This window comes from Tamandua tetradactyla, chromosome 1 (assembly GCF_023851605.1).
Source record: "Tamandua tetradactyla isolate mTamTet1 chromosome 1, mTamTet1.pri, whole genome shotgun sequence".
NCBI lineage: Eukaryota > Metazoa > Chordata > Mammalia > Pilosa > Myrmecophagidae > Tamandua > Tamandua tetradactyla.
The window spans coordinates 193,444,224-193,467,607 of NC_135327.1; the positions used below are offsets into that span (position 1 = coordinate 193,444,224).

Consider the following 23,384-nt stretch of genomic DNA (forward strand, 5'->3'; position numbering starts at 1 on the left):
ATTAGTTTTTCTCCTCCTTTTCCCTTCTCTTCTTCTTCCAGGACACCCACAACACGTATATTTTTGCGCTTCATATTATCATTCAATTCCCCGAGTCCCTGCTCATATTTTTCCATTTTTGCTCTATAGTTTCTGTTTCTTTTTGGATTTCAGATGTTCTGTCCTCAAGTTCACGAATCCTAACCTCTGCCTCTTGAAATCTACCATTGTAGGTTTCCATTGTTTTTTCATCTCTTCTACTGTATCTTTCATTCCCATAAGTTCTGTGATTTGTTTTTTCAGACTTTCCATTTCTTCTTTTTGTTCATTCCTTGCCTTCTTCATATCCTCCCTCAATTCATTGAATTGGGTTTTGAAGAGGTTTTCCATGTCTGTTCGTATATTCTGAATTAATTGTTTCAGTTCTTATATTTCATTTGAACTATTGGTTTGTTCCTTTGACTGGGCCATATCTTCAATTTTCCTGGTGTGATTTGTTATTTTTTGCTGGCGTCTGGACATTTAATTACCTTAATTAGTTTATTCTGGAGATTGCTTTCACTTCTCTTACCTAGGGTTTTCTCGCTAGATGAATTTGTTGTCTATCTGTTCTTTGACCTTCAGTTCAGCTTTTTCTGGACCTCTAGCTTAGGTTTTGTTTAACAGAGGGTAATTTTTCAGTTCTTGTTTTCTTGTTTCTTGGGATCATATAATATTTGATCTTTTGTTTCTGGCTTATTTTTGCCTCACCAAATGTCCCACAGGTTGATTCACAATGTTGCATGCCTCACAACTTCATTCCTTTTTGCAGCAGCACAATATTCAATCATATGTATCCACCATAATTCACCAATCTAGTTTTCATTCAGTGCATCTTTCAGCCACCTCCATCTACTGGGACTTATGTATTACATTCAGAGCCAACAGTCCATCAGCACTCTCAATTTTAAATAATTTCATTGTTCCCAAGATAAAGATAGCCAATAAACACACTCCCACCCAACAGAAAACCTAAACACCCCCCCGAACTGTTGCCCCTTCCCCCATGGTATTGCATGGGTATAGCAATACCCCTGGTATTGCTACGGTACTGTTTTCCTATACCGCATAGCCCACAGCATGAAATAGCATTTTCCCCGATAGCTCAAAATGACACACTCTTTGTACAAAATTCATAACTTTGCAGTATTTCATACAAGAGCTTATTTATATTTGTAGTTTTAATCAGTGGAACACATGAATCTATACAACCCCTTCAATCATGTTCACCTTCAATAAAGCAATAGTACTTATAGACCCACTAATGAACTGCCTTCACTTCTATCTGCTTCCTTACAATTAAGTTCAACCTCATTAGCTAACTGTTCACCTATCTCAAGCTTCTGTGTATCTCTAGGTCCCTTATATTTTGTATTATAAGCCTCTGATTTTACCTTTACCATGGTCCTAAAAGTGGAATCATACAGTATCAATCCTTTTGTGTCTTGCTTATTTCACTCAGCATTATGTCCTCAAGGCTCATTCATCTTGTCATTGTGGTTCAGGATGTCATTTCATCTTACTGCTGCATAATATTCCATCATATGTATATATCACATTTTGTTAGTCCACTCATCTCTAGATGGGCACTTGGATTGTTTCCATCTTTTGGCAGTTGTGAATAATGCTGCTACAAATATTGGTGGTCAAATCTGTTTGTGTCACTGCTTTGAGCTCTTCTGGGTATATTCCAAATAGTGGTATTGCTGGGTCATAGGGCAACTTGATATTTAGTTTTCTGAGGAAGCACCAGACTGTCTTCCATAGTGGTTGTACCATTATACAATTCCACCTGAAGTACATAAGTGTCCCAAATTCTCCACATCCTCTCCAACATTTGTAGTTTCCTGTTTAATAGCAGCCATTCTTATAGATGTGAGGTGGTATCTCATTGTAGTCTTGATCTGCATTTCCCTTATAGCTAATGAGAATCAGCATCTCTTCATGCTTTTTAGCCATCTGTATTTACTTTTCAGAAAAATGTCTATTCATATCTTTAGCCTACTTTATAATTGGGTTGTTTGTTCCTTTATTGTTGAGTTGTATGATTTCTTTATGTATACAGGATATCAAACCTTTATTCAATGTGTGATTTTCAAATATTTTCTCCCATTGAGTTCGTTACCTCTTCACATTTTGGGCAAAGCCTTTTCAGGCTCAAAAGCATTTGATTTTGGAGAGTTCCCATTGATCTATTTTTTTCTTTTGTTGTTTGTGCTTTGGTGTAAAGTTTAGGAATCTATCTCATTTTACTAGGTCTTGATGATTTTTCCCTATATTTTATTCTAGGAGCTTTATAGTACTGGTTTTTATTTTTAGTTGTTTGATCCAATTTGAGTTAATTTTTGTACAGGGTGTAAGGTAAGGGTCCTCTTTCATTCTTTTGGCTATTGACATCTAGTTCTCCCATGCCCATTTATTGAAAAGACTATTTTGTTCCAGTTCAGTGGATTTGGGGGCCTTGTTGAGGTCAGCTGACCATAGATTTGGTGGTCTATTTCTGCACTCTCAAGTCAATTCCATGGTCAATACTTCTATCTTTGTGCCAGTAGCATGTGGCTTTATAATAAGTTTTAAAATCAGGGAGTGTTAATCTTCCCACTGTGTTTTTCTTTTTTAGGATGCTTTTAGCTATTCGGGGTCTCTTTCACTTCCAGATGAGTTTGGTAACTAGCTTTTCTAAGTCTTCAAAGTAGGTTGCTGGAATTTTGATTGGTACTGTGCTGAATCTGGAGATCAACTTGGGTAGAACTGACACCTTGACAACATTTAACCTTCCTATCCATGAGCATGGAATGTCTTTCCAACTGTTTAGATATTCTTTGATATTTTTTAGCAATGTTATGTAGCTTTCTGTGTACAAGTCTTTACATCCCTAGTTAAGTTCATTCCTAGATACCTGATTCATTTAGTTGCTGTTTTGAATGGAATCTTTTCCTTTATTGACTTCTCAGTTAGGTCACTGCTTGTGATACAAACATTACTGATTTTTGCACATTAATTTTATAACCTGCCACTTTGCTGAATTTGTTTATTAGCTAAGTAACTTTGTTGTAGACTTCTCAGGATTTTCCAAAGTATAGTATCATGTCATCTGCAAATAATGAAAGTTTTATTTCTTCCTTTCCAATTTGGATGCCTTCTATTTCTTTTTCCTGCACAGGTTACTTTTTGTTTGTTTGTGACTTTCCAGCTGATAATGGTGTTCTGGACCTGTCGGATTTCTTAAAACAAGGTATCTTTCCCTGGATTTCTTGATTTGGACATTTTCATACCCTTACCTTAATTTGGACATTTTCACAGCTTTAGAACTGTAAACTTGAAATTTAATAAATTCCCCCTTTTAAAAGCCATTCCATCTCAGGTATATCACATTCCAGCAGCTTGCAAACTAGAACAGTAGAGTTTAACAAATGACTATGATTGCTGAATCATTATAATGATATTTCTTTTAGATTCCAGTGTCTTGGAGCAGCCAGCAGTAAAAACCTAAAACTGTGAAACTGTAACTCATACCATACTCTGAAATCTGTTCTACAACTAATTGCTGCAGTGTGCCTTGAAATTTATTGCTTTTTAGTATATATGTAATTTTTCATAGAAAAGAAAAGAAAAAAGTCATTTGTGATGATAAATGCACAACTATATGATTATATTTTGAATCATTGATTGTACACTTAGAATAATTAAATGGTATGTGAATATATACTATATATCAATAAAAGAAAAAAAATAACCTGTGTTTCATCTAATTTGTTTAATCTTACCCTTTTGACATACATGGTTCTGATTTTTTTAAATATATGAAACATTAAAGACCCAGCTTGAGCCCTTGTATGCCTTTTCCAGAAGTAATCACTACTTAAATTTGGGTAGTGAACATTCCTATGCATGATTTTCTTTTCTGCTTGCTTGTTTATTTGTTTTGGGAAAGTGCATGTACTGGGACTCAAACCCAGGTCTCCGGCATACCCTATGCATGTTTTTATTTTTTAAATAAATATTTATTAATAAATAAACAAAATACTGTACGTTGGTTTTAAAATTTGCACAAACCGGGGACTTCCGGGTCAAGATGGCGGCTTAACAACGTGCGTGTTTTAGTTTGTCCTCCAGAACAACTACTAAATAACCAGAAACAGTACAGAACAGCTCCTGGGGCCACGTCAGTGACCAGACACACAGCGTACCCCAGTCTGGACCAGCTGGACCGGCTGCGAGCACCCCCCCGAACCGTGAGTTCCCAAAGCTGCGGCAGCCAGTGCCCCTCCCGCACAGGCTGCTTTCCAGAGGGGAAAGGAAAGGACTTTACCAGCAGCAGAGACTGGGCACAATCAAACACCAATTGTGGAACTAATTAACTAATTCTGACTACTAAAAATAGGCCCCCAGCTTAGGTGACCCTGATCAAAGTGGAGGTTGCTCATTTTTGCCCCAGCGCCAAGGGGGCAGGACTGACAGAAAGAGGGGGGAAAAAAAAGAAGGAAACAGAGGTTTTTGTGGCTGTGTATCTATAAAGGCTTGAATGCCTCTGGATACAGCAACAGGACTTTTCAGGCTGCAACTGCCCCAGACATAGGCAGAAGTGAGCTCTTTTGGGGGCTTGTCTGGAGCCTGTGCCTTCCCCAGGGGAGGGGTGAAGCCCAACTCAGGTGGAATCCCTCCATTAAGGAATTCAGAAACCAGGGCTTGGTAATTTGAAGCCATTAAAACCAGCCTACAACTTCTCCTCTGTCTCCACCATGCCCCCAGCAGGGTGAGTCTGCCAAAGTTAAAGGTACCGCATCATCTTATGCTGGTGGGACCTGCAGTCAGACAAGCACCATATACTGGGCAGGATAAGAAAAACAGAGTCCAGAGACTTCACAGGAAAGTCTTTCAACCTGCTGGGTCTCACCTCAGGGAAAACCGATGCAGGTGACTCTTTCCTCCTGATAGGAGGCCAGTTTGGTCTGGGAAAATCTGGCTGGGGTCTATAATATCTAAGTAGACCCTCCTAAATGTGTGTGGGTGAAAGGCACCACACAAGCAGGGCAAGAAACAAGAAAACAAGAACTGAAAAATTCTCCTCTGTTAAACAAAACTTAAGCTAAAGGTTCAGATAAAGCTGAACGGAATGTCAAAGAACAGATAGACAACAAATTCATCCAGCAAGAAAACCCTAGATGAAAGAAGTGAAAGCAACCTCCAGAATAAACTAATTAAGGTAATTAAATGCCTAGACGCCAGCAAAAAATAACAAATCACACTAGGAAAATTGAAGATATGGCCCAATCAAAGGAACAAATCAACAATTCAAATGACATACAGGAGCTGAAACAATTAATTCAGAATGTATGAACAGACACGGAAAACCTCATCAAAAACCAAATCAATGAATTGAGGGAGGATATAAAGAAGGCAAGGAAAGAACAAAAAGAAGAAACTGAGGGCGGGCCGCGGTGGCTCAGCGGGCAAAGTGCTTGCCTGCTATGCCGGAGGACCTCGGTTCGATTCCCGGCCCCAGCCCATGTAACAAAAACGGAGAAACAGAATACAATAAAACAAGAAAATGTTTAAAAATGTTTCCCTTTCTTCCTTCCTTCCTTCCTTCTATCCTTCCTTCCTTCTCTCTGTCTTAAAAAAAAAAAAAAAAAAAAAAAAAAAAAAAAAAGAAGAAACTGAAAGTCTGAAAAAACAAATCACAGAACTTATGGGAATGAAAGACACAGTAGAAGAGATGAAAAAAACAATGGAAACCTACAATGGTAGATTTCAAGAGACAGAACATAGGATATCAAAACTGGAGGATGGAACATCTGAAATCCGACAAGAAACAGAAACTATAGGAAAAACAATGGAAAAATATGAGCAGGGACTCAGGGAATTGAAAGACAATACGAAGCGCATGAATATACGTGTTGTGGGTGTCCCAGAAGGAGAAGAGAAGGGAAAAGGAGAAGAAAAACTAATGGAGGAAATTATCACTGAAAATTTCCCAACTCTTATGAAAGACTTAAAATTACAGATCCAAGTAGTGCAGCGTACCCCAAAGAGAATAGATCCAAATAGACATACTCCAAGACATTTAATAATCAGAATGTCAGAGGTCAAAGAGAAAGCAGCAAGAGAAAAGCAACCCATCACATACAAGGGAAGCCCAATAAGACTATGCGCAGATCTCTCAGCAGAAACCATGGAGGCGAGAAGACAGTGGGATAATATATTTAAATTATTAAAAGAGAAAAACTGCCAACCAAGAAGTCTATATCCAGCAAAACTGTCCTTCAAAAATGAGGGAAAAATTAAAACATTTCAGACAAACAATCACTGAGAGAATTTGTGACCCAGAGACCAGCTCTGCAAGAAATACTAAAGGGAGCACTAGAGACAGATACGAAGACAGAAGAGAGAGGTGTGGAGAAGAGTGTAGAAAGGAAGACTATGAGTAAAGGTAAAAAGAAGGAAAATTAGATATGACATATAAAATCCAGAAGGCAAAATAGCAGAAGAAAGTACTACCCATGCAGTAATAACACTGAATGTTAATGGATTAAACTCTCCAGTCAAAAGACATAGTCTGGCAGAATGGATTAAAAAACAGGACCCATCTATATGCTGTCTCTACTCAAAGGACATGAGGCCAAGGACACAAATGGACATTTTACACATCAATGTTTATAGCAGCATTATTAACAATTACCAAGAGATGGAAACAGCCAAAATGTCCATCAACAGACAGCTGACTAAACAATCTGTGACATTTACATAAGATGGAATATTATGCAGCTGTAAGACAGAATAAAGTTATGAAGTATGTAACAACATGAATGGACCTTAAGGACATTATGCTGAGTGTGATTAGCCAGGAACAAAAGGACAAATACTGTATGGTCTCACTGATATGAACAGACATTAGTGAATAAACTTGGAATATTTCCTTGGTAACAGAGACCATCAGGAGATAGAAATAGGGTGAGATATTGGGTAATTGGAGCTGAAGGGATACAGATTGTGCAACAGGACTGAATATAAAAACTCAGAAATGGACAGCACAATACTACCTAACTGTAATGTAATTATGTTAAAACACTGAATGAAGCTGCATGTGAGAATGATAGAGGGAGGAGGGCTGGGGACATAAATGAAATCAGAAAGAAAGATAGACGATAAAGATTGAGATGGTATAATCTAGGAATGCCTAGCATGTATAATAATAGTGAAATGTACAATGTACAAATTTTAAAAATGTTTTTGCATGAGGAAGAACAAAGGAATGTCATTATTGCAGGGTGCTGAAAATAGATGATAATTAATACTTTAAAATGTCACCTTATGTGTGAGACTAAAGCAAAAAATGTTTATTTGTTACAAAATTTATATTTTGACTAGAGCATTTCCTAATATAACTCATGTAGATAGTTTGATTGAATGTCATAAGTACTTGGAATCTCAGGTAGGACACGAGATTTTGTTAGTTTGTCCAGAGTGATGCCCCGATGAATCCCAGAGTGATTTGATCAGTGACTAGAAAAGTGTTTGCAAGCCCCCTTCGGGAAATGGTCAGAGTGGGGAGAAATTCAACTTCCTCAAGTTGAATTCCTGATATTCTCACAAGCAGTGTAGACAACCAAAGCTATAGGCTGAGCCCCCAGTCTTGGGGGTTGTTCATATGAAACTTAACCCCACAAAGGATATGTCAAGTCTACTTAAAATTTAGGCCCAAGAATCACCCCCAAGAGAGCCTCTTTTGTTGCTCAGATGTGGCCTCTCTCTCCAGCCAACATGACGAGCAGTCTCACCACCCTCCCCTTCTCTGCGTGGACATGACTCCCAGGGGTGTGGACCTTCCTGGCAACGTGGGACAGAGATCCTGGAATGAGCTGAGACTCAGCATCAAGGGACTGAGAAAAACCCTAGAATGAGCTGAGAATTAACATCAAGAGATTGAGAGAACCTTCTCGACCAAAGGGGGAAGAGTGGAATGAGACTAAGTGTCAATGGCTGAGAGATTCCAAACAGAGTTGGGAGGTTATCCTGGTGGTTATTCTTATGCATTAAGTAGATATCACCTTGTTGTTCAAGATGTAGCAGAGAGGCTGGAGGGAACTGCCTGAAAATGTGGAGCTGTGTTCCAGTAGCCATGTTTCTTGATGATGATTGAACAATGATATAGCTTTCACAATGAGACTCTGTGAATGTGAAAACCTTTGTGTCTGATGTTCCTTTTAGCTACTATATCAACAGAAGAGTAGAACATATGGAATAAAAATAAATAATAGGGGGAACAAATGTTAAAATAAATTTAGTTTGAAATGCTAGTGGTAAATGAAAGCGAGGGGTAAGGGGTATGGTATGTATAATCTTTTTTTTCTCTGTTATTGTTTTATTTCTTTTTCTGTTGTCTTTTTATTTCTTTTTCTAAATCGATGCAAATGTTCTAAGAAATGATGAATATGCAACTATGTGATGATATTAAGAATTACTGATTGTATATGTAGAATGGAATGATATCTTAATGTTTTGTTTGTTAATTTTTTAATTAATAAAAAAAGTTAAAAAAAATTTGCACAAACCATATTATATTATTCTACAACATGATTTTTTTCTCTTCAAATTATATTTTCAAAATTTCTCCAGTTTGAAGTAAATAACTAAAAATCATTCAATAGTGGTCTATCACATGACTATACGACAATATATTTTGTCTTTTTTCTGTTCATTGACATGCCTCTATGAACACATGCACAAGAGTTCAGATTTCTCAAAGTGACTTATTGGGTCACAGGACAAACGCCTCTTCAACTTTACGCTACCAAACTGCTCTCCAAAATGTCTCTATCAACTTGTAATTTGATTAGCAGAATATATCACCCAATATATAAAAGAAGATAAAGAGAAACTTAAAGACCAAATTAATAAAAGACCAAAAGGAAAAAGTTATCCATTACTACAACTACTTACAGATAGCCACAAACACCTCATTATATAGCTTTCAAAAATCTCATTCCAGGAAAGAATAACAACTGCTTTTCTGAGGTATAAAGACCCCATCATAAAATTTGAATGGTAGGCTTAAGATATACAGGATTTTTTAGGGAAATGAATTTGGCATGCTCCTATGTGGAAAATTATAGCAACCAGTGAGTATATAATGACTAAAAGTCCTGACATGTATTTAATTATCTCTAACCACCTTACATTACACGCTGTCTCTCATATAACAATTTCTACACTTGAGTAAGGATTAGGCATGCTTACAGAAACATTAAAAGTAAATGGGGATTAAAAATACCTTTCTGGGTAATTGTGAGAAATCTTGCTACCTGGCATTCAGGAGGATCAAGTGACTGAGACTTCTTAAAAGGGACACTTTTCATAACTTTAACAAAGTTAAATACCTCTTACCTAGAGAAACAAGAGTCTCATAATTGGTTCTCATTACATGTTGGTAAAGTGCCTTCTGCCATGCCTCTAGATTCCGCCATTCTTGTTCCGTGAAATAAATGGCAACATCCTCAAAAGTAAGTGGTAACTAAAATTACAAACATAATACATAAACAATCATGATTGCTTCAAAAGGACTTCCAACTTCTTGTTATCATTAGTTCAAAAGACTTTTGAGGTAGACTCTTTTGACCACAGTTCCCTTGGGGTCTGTTGCTTTCCCAAACCAGTCATATGGTTCTGTTTATAATCACTTCATTCTCTTCCATGTGTTTTTTCATGCACATTCAAAATACATATACATATATGTAGTATGGATTTATTTTCCTTTGTGGGGGTCTGTGTTAAACTCCATTCATGTAATATGCCATAGCTTTCTTTTTAGGACAATATAGGTAGGCAAACTAATTTTTTTTAAGTTGCATTATATGCCATAGGTGGACACACATACACACACACACACACACACACACACACACACACATATATCACAGCTAAGACAGCAATACCTGCTGAAAGGCCATAAACAATTTTTCTTTGTTTTTTTAAGTATTTTTTAATTTGAAAAATTGTAGATTTACAGATAAATCATGTAGAAAATCCAGCATCCCCATATTCTATCCCTCCTGTTAACACTTTCCATTAATGTGGTACTTTTTTTTACAATTGATAAGAGTATTATAAATGTTAATATTAACTATGGTCCATAGTTTACAACAGGGTATGTTTTTTCCCAATATACCACTGTATTATTGATACCTTTCTTATAATCATAAAAGAACATTTTGATAATTGTAATATGTTTAGTTCATTGCTTACAATAAAGTTCACTGTGTCATACAGTCCTATATTTTATCTTTTAATTTTTATTCTATTAACACATATATATAAGCTAAAATTTCCTCTTAACCACATTCACATATATAATCCAGTACTGTCCATTTATACTCACAATGTTGTGATTTTCAAAACTTACAAGCAAAACAAATAGAAACTCTGTACAAACTGAGCACTAACTCTTCATTCCCTATCCCCAACCCAGTTCCTGGTAACCTATATTCTAAATCCTAACTTAGTTATTATAATTGACTTAGTTATTATAATTATTTCACATCAGTGCCCCCTTTTCCTGGCACTTTTCTGTTCTGGGCCCTGTCCTGTCATAGTAGCTCAGTTCCCCACCCCACCCCACCCCACCCCACCAAACTGTCTGGTTTTGTGAGGTTTTTATGCCTCTGTTTTCTTCACCATTATGGTATCTGCCCCTGTGAGCCAGATGGGATCAACCTAGAAAGGTGGATGTGGTGGTTTCAACTATACGTACTCCAGAAAAGAATCTTCTTAAAGTTAATCCATTCCATTCCTATGAGGGTGGACCCATGGTAAGTAAGGCCTTTTGATAAGGCTACTTCAGTTAAGTTGTGACCCACATCAATCTGAATAGGTCTTGATGCTCTTACAGGAGTCCTTTATAAACAGAATGAATACAGATACAGAATACAGAGACAGAGAGACACAAAAGCAAGTAGCTGAAAGCCACAAAACCCAGAAGGGAAGGAAAAAACCAGCAGATGCTGCTATTTTCCCTTGACATGTGACAGAGGAGACAAGGGTCACCAGCAATCTGTGTGAGGGAAGAAAGCATTGCTTTGACGATTCCTTGATTTTGACATTTTCTTGGTTCAAAACTGTAAGTTAATAATTTCCAACTGTTTAAGCCAACCCATTTAATCTTTAAGAAGCCTAGGAAACTAAAACAGATTTTGGTACCAGAAGAAGATTTTGGGATTTGGTTGTTGCTATTGCAAATACCAAAAACTGTGGAAACTGGTTTGGAATTGTGTTACGGGTAAAGCTGGAAGAACTGGGAGGTGCTTGATAGAAAAGGCCTAGACTGCTTTGAAGAGACAATTGGTAGATATATGAATGAGGCCTTAGAAATGATGAATGCATCATTGAAAACTTCAAGAATGGCTATCTTTGTTTTAAAGTGGCAGAGAACTTGGCAAAATTTGAGTTCTGATGTCAGATTGAAGGCAGAATTTGAGAGTGATGAAGTTGAATATTTAGCTGAGGGCATTTTGAAGCTATGTGTGGAAAGCGCAGCCTGGTTTCTCCCGTGCAGGTTACAGTAAAATGTGAAAGGAAAGGGATAAGCTGAGAACTGAACTCCTGGCACAGAGAAACCAGAAATTGAGGGCTTAAAAATTTTGAGCTTCTGGAACGTGAGTCCCCAGAGAATTGTACTTCAGTGAGAGTTTAAGGGAACATGGATCCAGTCAACAATTTTAGTGCAAGTCAGGATTGGAAATGCAGTTATCCAGAAGAGATCTGTGGAAAGTTATTTTGTCTGATGGTCTGGACCTCTGTGAAACTAACAAGTTTTCTGCAAGATCTGTATGAACAGAACCACTAGAATATACAGCCTCAACCTTTCCCCAGCTAACTCAGAGCAATATATAGATGATTATTCCCACTGCCAGGCTGGACGGAAAGGGACAGATAAGGGACAGACATTGAAAGAAAAATCACTTTAAGGGGGGTGGGGAGGTCATGGAAGCTGAGATCTGGACCAGAGACATCTAAGACTATGATAGCAACACAACCTATGTGTGTGAAAAGCATTGAGTCTGTCTTGAATCTTGGAGACAGTGATTCTTCCACCAAGTTATGCCACCACCCCAGTGTTCTCAGAGGTTCAGGACTATGCCCCAGGGATTTCAGACAGCCTGGCTGTCATCTCAATGCTTGAAGGGTTTGGAGCCTTCACCACGTATTTTGGAAGGACATAGGAAAGGGTGGGGCTGTATAAGAACCTGGAAATGGTGGGGTGCCACTCCATCAGGCCTGGAGGACAATATGTCATTCTACAGATGACTATCACACCTTGAAGTCTAATGGAGTATGCCTTGCAGGGTTCCAGAATTGTTTGGGACCCTTGTTCTCTGTTTTCCTTCTAATTTCTCCCTATGGGAATGGAAATGTTTATCCTATGCCTGCTTCACTTTTGTATATTGCAAGAAGATAATGGGTTCTCTAGGTTTCACAGGTCCACAGACTGAGGGAATAGTGTCCCAGGACACACCATACCTAAAAACAATTTTTATCACCTTGTACTATGTATTGTTACTGAAATGATTTAAAGGCTTTTGGAAAATTGTGATGGAATGAATTTATTTGCATACAAAAAGAACTTGTCTTTTTGGGGTCCAAAGGGTAAAGTGTTGTGGTTTGAAGCTGTATTTACCCCAGAAAAACATGTACTTAAATCTAATCCATTATTGTGGATATAAGCCCAATGTAAGTAGGATTTTTTTGGCAAAGCTACTTCAGTTAAGGTGTAACCCACCTCACTCAAGAGGGGCTTTAATCTTTTTACTGGAGTACTATATAAATGGAATGAATGGAGAGAAAAAAGAAAACTACAAAAATAAGAAGCTGAAATCAACAAAGCCCAAAGATAAGGGAAAGATTAGTAAGTGCCACCATTTTCCTTACCACATGACAGGGGGTCCAAGGTTCGGTGGCAGTCAGACTTCAGGAAGAAAACATTACCTTAATGATACCTTCCTCTAGATATTTTCTTGGCCTCAAACTGTAAGCTAATGAATTCCCATTGCTAAAGCCAACACATTTCACTGTATCTGGTTCAAGCAACCCAGGAAACTAAAACAGTGGGTAAATCTAAACAGGTCCTATTTCCATTTAGGTGGCCCAGCAAACAGACTGGATTGAGTGATTGCAACTCTTGCCAATATTTCTGCTGTAGTCTCTTTTTTTCCCTAGGGATCTTTTTTTATGTGATGCTCCAAAGTGGCTTGTGCTCTTTTCTGGGCCTCTGCAAACTTGGATTTCTGTGTCTGGATATGCATGGGGTCTAACTCACTGCTATGAATGGGTCTATAGTCTGCATCCATGATAGAAGGGACCTGTCTCTGCATGACTCCCAAGCTGAGCAAGACCAAGGAAGGGGGAGGGTTCTGAGATGGGAACTCCTGGAAGAAAATCTCCCACCTGATCTTGGATATGAACTCTCTTTTTTTTTCAACATTATTGGAGTCCTTCTCCAGTCTCCTTTGTCCTCCAGTCTAAGCAAGTGGGAGTTGTTCTTTTCTTAGTTAATTCTCTGGAAAGACTTTTCCAGGGGATGTCTTATGTTGCCATGTTGATGACATCACTCATTTCCATTTCTTTGTTGAAATACCAACAATTCTATGATGTGCTCTATTATCTATCAGATAATACTTCTGTAGGATAAAGTCTAAAAATGACAACTACTGAATCAAAGGGTATAAACATCTCCAATTCTAATAGATACTACCAGATTGCCTTAAAAATGAACACAGCATTTCATAGCCTTGCTAGTAAAGTAAAATGAATGCCTTCATTCACATTGTTTCCTCATTGTTCTATGGGTTCTTATAATTTGAATTTACTCTTCTCATATTTGGGTTAATAAACATTTGACTGACATAGCCAAACATTTTCTCCTAGTTTATAATTTGTCTTTTGCTACAAAGAAATTTTGACCTTTTAATCAGATCTGTGTCATCCTTTTCCAAATTGTTTCCAGATTTCACTTTCACTTAAGACAATGTTCCTCACAAAGTTACACACATATTCATTTTGTTTCTTTCTTACATTTAGATTTGTAATTCAACTCTATACATCAGATTGGCATCTTGCTTTATTTATATCCATATGGATAGCTAAACATGAAACCCCATTAAATACACCATCCTTTTTCTCTAAATTGAAATGCCAACTTTCAACAGTTCATATAGATTTTCAGGTAAATGTGAATCTTTATATTTTGAACTCACTATTCTGGTACACTATCTGCATGTATTTGATTACAGACCAGAGTGCAAGTTCCCCCACCCCTTCTTTTACAACCTATTGTTGTCAATTTCATGGAATACTCATTTTTTCTTATAACTTTCAAAATCATTTTGTCCAGACTTTCTCTACCAAGATGGCAGCATAGCAAGGTGTGGGATTTAGTTCATTTTCATCACAGCACAGAACAGTAAGTAAATTCTTCCACACCGTGGGAGCTGGTGTTTCCCCCCTCACCCCACCACCACTGTCATGAAAGGCTGACTTGGAGTCTCTCCCCAGTGAGAAACAGAAACCCTCTCTACTAGGAGCAAGGGAAGGAGGACTCAACCAAGTTCCAGTTGCAAATTTGATTATCAAATTCAGACTGCTGAATACCAGTTCTAAGCACAGATAAATCTACAATGCAAACAAGAAACTGTGATATCTATATCAGCCCCACCCCCAGTAGTGAGGAGGTAGGGCTGATCGAAAACAACAACAACAACAACAACAACAGCAACAGAGTTTTCTGGAGTTGGCTGAGTTCAGAATACTGGAAAAGGGCTGTGCCTCAAGAAAAGGGGCAATTAGAGCAGGGTGCCAACTCTGGATCTTGATTGGCGAACCTGGGGGTGGGGGTGGGGGCTGAAGACTGGCTCTGAGGACTCTGCTCTTTTCTTTCTTTTTTCTTTCTTTCCTTTTTAGCATCCCATTAAAGAAAGCAGCAGGCATTCTCAGTCTTCAGCCTTGCTCCAAGCAAGGGGGGAATTAAAGGGTGACTGAGCAAAAAAAGTAACTAATGGTGAAGAAGACAGTTTCCTAAAGGGCATATCTTCACCCAAGAAAAGGGGAGGACAGTGTACAGTGCAAGAGATGGTTCTCATTCAGAGAGTTTAGATACCAGGGGCTGGGATATCAGCAGCAGTTTTGACCTACAAAAATCAGAGCATATGCTTCCTCAAACACAAAGGGTAGAAAGGGGGACTGTTTGAGAGACCTCTAACATTTCCAGCATGCAGGGAAAAGGGAGCTCCTGCCCCACCAAAAAAGAAGGGGTAGGGCACAGCCCAGAACAGTGTGGTGACTGTTACTTAGAGAATTCCAACACCAGGAGTTGGAAATCAGAAACCATTTAAGTTCATCTTCAGCCTCAGCCTCTGTCTCAACCACTCCCCTAGCAGGGACAGGGTCTGCTGAGAATGGCAGGGTACCATTTTAGACCTGTGTAGCGCAGCAGGCTGATAAGCACCATCTGCAGGGCAGGACAGGAAAAGCACAGAATGAAGAGGCTTCATAGGAAAGGCTGGTACTCTACTGGGTCTCATCACCAGAGAACTCTGATACTGATCACACCTCCTCCTGTGTTCTAGGCCTATTCTGTCTGAGAAAAACTGACTCGAGTCAATTCTATCTGGGGATACCCTTCTCCTAGAGACATTTCTCTAGGTAAAAGGTCCGAGATGTAATGAAAGGAATGTTAAAAATGTATAGAGGTGGGTGGGCCATGATGGCTCAGCAGCCAGTGTTCTTGCCTGCCATGCTGGAGACCTGGATTCAATTCTCAGAACCTGCCCATGCAAAAAAAAAAAATGTATAGAGGCAAAAAAGAAAAGAAAACAAACAGTATATCTACATTCCCTGATGAAGAAGAGGGAAGAGAGAACTTTTTCCTGAGGGTGAAACAGTTGCACACACACAAAAAAGGCAATCTCAACATCTTCCATATAGGCAGGGCAAGAATCAGAAAAATAAGGGCTTAAATAGTATAATCAGTTAAAAAGAAGCTATGCTAGAGTTCTAGAATAAGTTGAAATGAACATTAAACAGAGGAAAAAGCCAACCAACAAGAAAACCCTAGGTAAAAGAGAGAAAGTGACCTCCAAAATAAACTAATCAAGAATGTCAGATGCCTAGACAACAGCCAAAAATCATGAGTCATACTAGGAAGCATGAAGATATGACCAGTCCAAGAACAAACTAACACTTCAAATCAGATACAGGAGTTGAAACAACTAATCAAAGATGTTCAAACAAATCTTCTATATCAACTCAACAAGTTGAAGAAATATGTGGCAAAAGAGAGGAAGGATATAAAGACCTGGGTGACTATAAAGAAGAATTCAAAAGCTTGCAAAAACAAATGGCAGAACTTATGGGAGTGAAAAGCATAATAGAAGAGATGAAAAATACAATGCAGACAATAGCAGATTTAAAGAGGCAGAAGAAAGGATTAGTGAACAAGAGGACAGGATATCTGAAATCCTACACACAAAAGAACAGAAAGGGAAAAGAATATAGAAACATGAGCAGGGTCTCAGGGAACTGGATAACAATATGAAGTACATGAATATATGCGTTATGCATGTCCCAGAAGAAGAGAAGGGAAAATGTGCAGAAGGAATAAAGGAGGGATTAATCACTGAAAATTTCCCACCCTTATGAAAGACATAAAATTACAGGTTCAAGAAGCATAGCATATCCCAAACAGAATAGATCCAAATAGAAAATAGAGAAACTAGAAGAAAAAATCATTGTCTCAAGGACTTAAATGACAGCAAAAAGCGTAACAAACAAGTGCATCATGGGTGTTCCAGAAGAGGAGAAGGGAAAAGGGCCAGAAAGAATATTTAAAGAAATAATAACTGAAGATTTCCCAATTATTATGAAAGACATATATATATATATATACAAGAAACTCCAAACAGAATAAAACTTAATAGACACCTACTAAGCAGAACATCAAATGACAAAGACAAAGAATCCTGGAAGCAGCAAAAGCAAAGAGATCCATTACATACAAAGGAAGCTTGATGTGTGGTTTGAAACTGTTCTGTATCCCAGAAAAGCCATGTTCTTCTAATCCAATTTTGTGGGTGGGATCTTTTGATTAAGTTGCTTTCATGGAAATGTGATCCACCCATTCAAGGTGGATCTTAATCAGCTTACAAGAGCCCTTTAAGAAGGAAACATTTTTGGAGAAAACACACACAGAGATGCTTGGAGATACAGAAGGAAAATGTCCCAGGAGACATCAGAAGCTGAGAGAACCATCTGAAACCAGAAGCCAGGAGAGAAGGACAGCAAACATTGCCATGTGCCTCCCCATGTGATAGAGGAACCTGGATACAATTGGCCTTTCTTCAGTGAAGGTATCCTCTTGTTGATGCCTTGATTTGGACATTTCCATGGCCTTAGAATTGTAACTTGTAATGTAATAAAGCCCTTTTGTAAAAGCGAAATCATTTCTGGTATATCACTTTCTACCAGCTTTAGCAAACAGAAACAGATTCTGGGTATCAGAGAAGTGGAGTGCTATGATTTGCAAATAACAAAAATGCTGGAATGGCTTTATAAATGGATAAGGGGAAGATTCTGGAAGAATTGTGAGGCACTTGATCAAAAAAGTATAGATTGCCTTCAAGAGATTGTTAGGAAAAATTTGGATTCTAAAGACACCTCCACTGAGGTTTAAAACAGAAATTATGAATGTGACATTTCAAACTGGAAGGAATGTGACCCTTGTTTTAAAGTGGCAGAGAATTTGGCAAAGTGGAGTCCAGGTGTTGGATGAAAGGTAGAATTTGAAAGTGGCAAGCTGGGATACTTAGCTGAAGCATCCCACCTTGCCAATTCCAAACTAAATGTGGAAAATGCAGTCTGGCTTCTTGCAGCTTATAATAAAAATGCAAGAGGAAAGTAATAACCTGAGAATTGAACTCTTGGGTACAAAGAAATCAGAAACTGATGATCTAGAAAATTCTAGGCTTCCAGAAAGTGAGACCCCAGAGATCAGTGCCCCATGGGAGGATTTAATTGAACATGGAACCAGGCAGACATTTCAGCACAAACCAGGATTGGAGATGATGTTATCTAGAAAGGAACTGTGGAAAGTCCTATTGTCTGATAGTTTTGATTCCAGTATACTGCATGGAAAACTGACAAGAGTACTGCAGGATCTGTACAAACAGAACCACGGCTAGTCTGGATTAAAAGGGATAGCAAAGGGACAAACTGTAAGAAAAGTGACTTCAGAGGTAGAGCCATGGAAGGTAAGATCTGGAGCTAGGAATTCTTGGACAAGGAGAGTGGATCCACCCATGCATGTAGAGACAGTGAGTTTACCCCAGAGGTACAGGGTGGGTGGAAAACTATTACCACCTCAGGCCTCAGAGAAGGTGGAGTACATTCCTTGTGGACTTGCAAGAGCCTGGCCACTACCCCACTGTTCTGAAGGGGTTGAGTGTGTGTGAACTTTCTGATGGCAGAAAGTTCAACTGCCACTTAGATGCTTGAGGATGGGGCTGAGAACAAGGTGGTCTCTTTTGTGCGCCCCAGTGTTGCAATTCTTATTCCATGTTTGGAGAGAACAGGCCACTGTGTAAGCCCCTGGATAGGGTAGGACTGCCACTCTCTCAAGCCCCAAGGATGAAACTTCATTCTACAAATGACTCTCAGCCTTTAAAATCAAATGGAGTATGCCCTACAGGTCTTGGGAATTGTTTGGGTCCAGTGACTCCTGTTTTCCCTCTAACTTCTTCCCAAGGCAACGGGAACATTTATCCTATGACTATCCCTCCTTTGTACACTAGAAGCAAATAACTTGTTCTGAGTTTCACAAGTCCACAGCCATAGGAGAATTTTCCTTAGGACAAACCATGCCTGTAACTGATGTTGATGAAATTTTGTACTGATTTTGACTTTGTATTGTTACTGAAATGGTTTAAGGCTTTTGTGATACTGTGATGGAATGAACGTATTTTGTATATGGAAACATGACTTTTGGGGGTCCAGAGGGTGGAATGTGCTGGTTTGAAACTGTTAAGTACCCCCATAAAAGCCATGTTCTTCTAATTCAATCTTCTGGTTGCAAATCTATTGTGGGTGGGACCTTTTGTTTAGATTGTTTCCATGGAGATGTGACCCTGAACATTTAAGGTGGATCTTAATCAGCTTACTGGGGTCCTTTAAGAGGGGCTCATTTTTGGAGAAAGTACAAACACAGCTGTTTGGAGATGCAGAAGGAAAATGCCCCAGGAGACTCCACACTGAGAGAACTGTCTGAAACCAGAAACCAGGAGAGAAGGACAGCAAACATCACCATGTGCCTTCCCATGTGTCAGAGGAACCCAGATGTAATTGGCCTTTCTTCAGTGAAGGTTTCCTCTTGCTGATACCTTAATTTGGACATTTCCATGACCTTAGAACTGTAACTTGTAACTCAATAAATCCCCTTTGTAAAAGCCAATTCATTTCTGGTATATTGCATTCTATCAGCTTTAGCAAACTAAAACACTCAATGAGACCAAGTGCAGTTTCTCAGTAGAAACCATGGAGGCAAGATGGCAGTGGTATGATATATTTAAGATACTTAAAGAGGAAAAACAGCAAACGAAGGATTCAATGTCCAGCAAGATTGTCATTCAAAAATGAGGGAGGGGGTATGGAGACACTGGTGGTGGGTAATCCCATCCTCCACTTCCTCACTGTCACTGCCATTAGATCCTTTAGATCATGTGTGTTAATTGTAAGCCCATCTCCCACCCTCCAGTCCTCCGGTCCATTGGTTCTCCTTTGCATTGTCACTACCAGCTCTGAGGGTAGGTTGGCCACACCACCCATGGGCCCACAGGCCAGAACCATGGAGGACCTGAAGCTGGAGTTTCCCACCCACCCATAAAGCAAAGAAGATACTGAAGAACTGACCTATTTTATGAGATGAGAGATGCAAGAAATTTTACCTGGATTGTGTTTAGGCCCATATTCTTCTGCTATGTAAGCAAGATATTTAGTCTTGGATGTTGCAGATAATCCAGTTGAAAATTTAATACATTTTAACCCTACGACTAAAGAATGTATTGATAGCTTACAAATTGGAGGAAAAGTTCCTGTCCTTGGAAATGCAAGTTAAGGATGATTTGTCCATAAAATTTGGGCAGCTTATAACAAAAGAATTTACAGTTTGCTAAAAAATTCACTTTGTGGCCTGCCCTATACATTACATTTTAAAAATAATTTCACTGTTCAGTTTTATGACGGAGCCTCTTATTAACCAAATGCAGGAGTCTACAACATTTCTCTTTTTTAGTATAACTCAATACCTTAATTGTCCTTTTATTTTTCTAAGCTCTTCTTAATTCTTCATTAATAGTCTTTAAATCATATCATTAGCCAATTGTCCTTACTTTAACATGATCCAGTTATGGCTTCCTTTCTGTTACCTTCCTAGTTTGTTTATCCCATTAAAAAAAAGTTTAGGGCCACGGTGGCTTAGCAGGCAAGAATGCTTGCCTGCCATGCCAGAGGACCCAGGTTCAATTCCCGGTGCCTGCCCATGTAAAAAAAGAAAAACAAAACAAAACAACAACAAAAAAAACTCATGGAGCCTAGAATGGGAATGAGGCCTTAAAAAAAAAAAAATTAGTGAACAAAGGAAGATGTTTTCTTTATACTATCAGATTCTCCCCCAAAAGGATAGTGTTAAAAAAAAAAAAGAAGATAGTGTTTTGAGTTTCAAGTGACTTCCCTTTTTGCATTACTTTTTATCTCTTCTTCTGAGAACCTATTTTTTAGTTTTTGTTTTGTCCAAAATGGTTCTAAATAGAATATAATACCAATGTAGCACTACTGGGTTTTTTGTTTGTTTGTTTTGCACCTAAGTTAAACCCAAAAAAGAAAAGTTCCTTGAATCATTTAAAAATAAAAGGATATATGGGAGACCTGAGTTCAATTCCCAGACTATACACCTAAAAAATAAGGTTAAAAAATAAAATAAAATGAATAAAAAGATAAATCATCATGACCTCCAAAATTAGTATACTGAACAATGAAAAGTAAGTTTAAGGTTTTTCTGTAATTTCTCTGTTTTTTTTAAAACCATAAATTATTTAAATAAAAAATATTAAGGTTTGAAGAGACCTCAGTAAATTATTTGGAACATGTTCATTTTATGCTGTCTTAATAATTCTGTGAGAGATTATTCCAGCCCTGATAGAAGTTTTTCTCTGAAAATACATTTATTGGGAAAAGTGATTCCCCAATAAGGGAGACCTTATTGGTTTAAATTAGCCTTTTAATAAGTTCTTTAAATTAAGTTAATCCAGTATTCCCTTATAATTTGCATTAGCAAAGTCACTTTATGAATCCTTGGTTCTCTGTGTTTTTATTTATATGTATAAAAACTGTTCTGGAAAATCATTTTCTATTGTAAGTATTTGATGGGAAGGAGGAGAGGAGTATTTTTAACTTTTTATAGTTGATGACTTTAGGGTAACACAAATAAAACTCTTCTGTATTTCACATTTCTCAGTCCTCTCTTGATGTGCTTTACTGATGGGAATAATTTCTACACATTACCTTGGTACCAAGAGGTACTATGCAAGGTAACCTATTACACCAAGTTTTTTACTTTGCTTTAGTATGATACAATAATATAGTAAAAACTACTTTATCCAGCATAGTGAGAAAGTGGGACTGGATTAAAATGCTTTGTGGTTTTTTTTTGCATGGGCAGGCACCAGGAATCGAACCCGGGTCTCTGGCATGGCAGGTGAGAACTCTGCCTGCTGAGCCACCATGGTCTGCCCAGATGCTTTGTTAATTAAGAGTTAATTCTTGTGGACCCAGATGATATTCTTCTGATTTCCTTTTCCTTCCCCCATCTTATCATCCTGAAAACAGCACAGTGTTAATCCCATTGTGGTCAAATATCCTGCTGTGTGATTAGGTCATTTGGTGTGTTAATTTAGTGGTGTCAAGGTCTGCATTGGGAGTTCAGAAATTCCAGTTAGCAAAGTGCCAGATAACACACTTTCCTGTATATAGATCACTTATTGTGCTGCTACAAAAAGGAACAAAGTTGTAAGACATGCAACATTGTGAATGAACCTGTGGGACATTTGGTGAGGCAAAATAAGACAAAAACAAAAGAGCAATTATTGCATGTTCTCATTTAGAAAATGCTTATAAGAAAACAGGGGCCTAGACTGTAAGCTTTTACAGCAGTCACATTTAGTCCGGAGTGGTAATTATTATTTCTAGATTTTGAAAGGCTGTTTTATATATGTATAACCGGGTATTAAGAGATAAGAAAGAAGACAATCAGGTTGGGATTGAGGTAATTCAGAATACAAGGGTAAGGAAGACATTGTCTATATTTTACAACCACATCTACTCTTTGAGACCAAAGGAAGAAAGGTATATTTTGTCCAGAACCTAAATTTTCTGTAGCACATAATCTAACTCAACCTGTCTAGATAGTTTATTTAAACCACTAAAACATAGGGAACCCAGAATAAGAATGAGGGCCTTTAATCTGTACAGCTTAATGTAATACCTGGACACATCATAGAATATATTAAGCAGATAAACAAAAAATATTGGCAAAGTCCCTTGAGGGATGGGAGAAAAAATATGGAACTATTAAACTTTACTACCAGGGAAATCCTTGATACTGTGTCAAACATTAGGGATACCTAAACCAATAGGTCAAGTCCTTGATCTTGAGTCTTGCTCTTGTGAAGTTTATACATGTAGCTATAAAGTTTAGCCTACCTATAGGTATGCCTAAGAATTATTTCTGGGGGACCTCTTCTGTTGCTCAGATATGGCCTCACTATCTCTAAGCCCAACTCTGCAAGTGAAATCACTGCCCTCCCCGCTACATGGGACACGACATTCAGGGGAGAAAGTCTCCCTGGCAGCGTGAGAGATGACTCCCAGAGATGAGTCTGGTCTGGCACTGTGGGATCAACAATGCCATCCTGAACAAAAGGGAGGAAAAGAAGTGTTAATAAATAAGGTATCCGTGGCTGGGAGAGTTCAATTAGAGTCGAGAGGCCACTATGGAGGTCACTCTTATGCAAGCTTCAGACAGACATTGCTACCTATCATAACTTGCCAAACCCCAACCAAAACCATTCTAGCCAATCCTAAAGAACAACTAGGGCAACATATAAGATTCTATGAAGGTTCCATGCACTATGGTAACTTTCCAGAAATCTACAACCTCCACATGGGTCCCTGGATCATATAAGTCCTGAAACCTAGAGGGGCCAGCCTCTCCAGAACATCAGCTAGTTCTATCTCCCTACCCCATATTATCAACAGCTGCTTTCAACATG

The 23,384-nt window shown here is 38.3% G+C and overlaps 1 protein-coding gene and 1 long non-coding RNA gene across 4 annotated transcripts in view; one reads left to right on the forward strand and one right to left on the reverse strand.

Moving 5' to 3' along the window:
• The window catches only part of LOC143673990 (uncharacterized), a 147,744-nt gene extending 144,512 nt beyond the window's left edge, over positions 1 to 3,232 (forward strand). Inside the window, exon 3 of the long non-coding RNA XR_013170817.1 lies at positions 3,182 to 3,232. This is a non-coding gene — a long non-coding RNA (uncharacterized LOC143673990). The remainder of the gene's footprint in view (positions 1 to 3,181) is intronic.
• The window catches only part of LOC143673974 (uncharacterized), a 41,866-nt gene that overhangs the window by 13,892 nt on the left and 4,590 nt on the right, over positions 1 to 23,384 (reverse strand). For all 3 annotated transcript variants that reach the window (XM_077149152.1, XM_077149162.1, XM_077149171.1), the window contains exon 2: positions 9,406 to 9,532. In XM_077149152.1, coding sequence (XP_077005267.1) covers positions 9,406 to 9,532 — 127 coding nt within the window. The remainder of the gene's footprint in view (positions 1 to 9,405; positions 9,533 to 23,384) is intronic.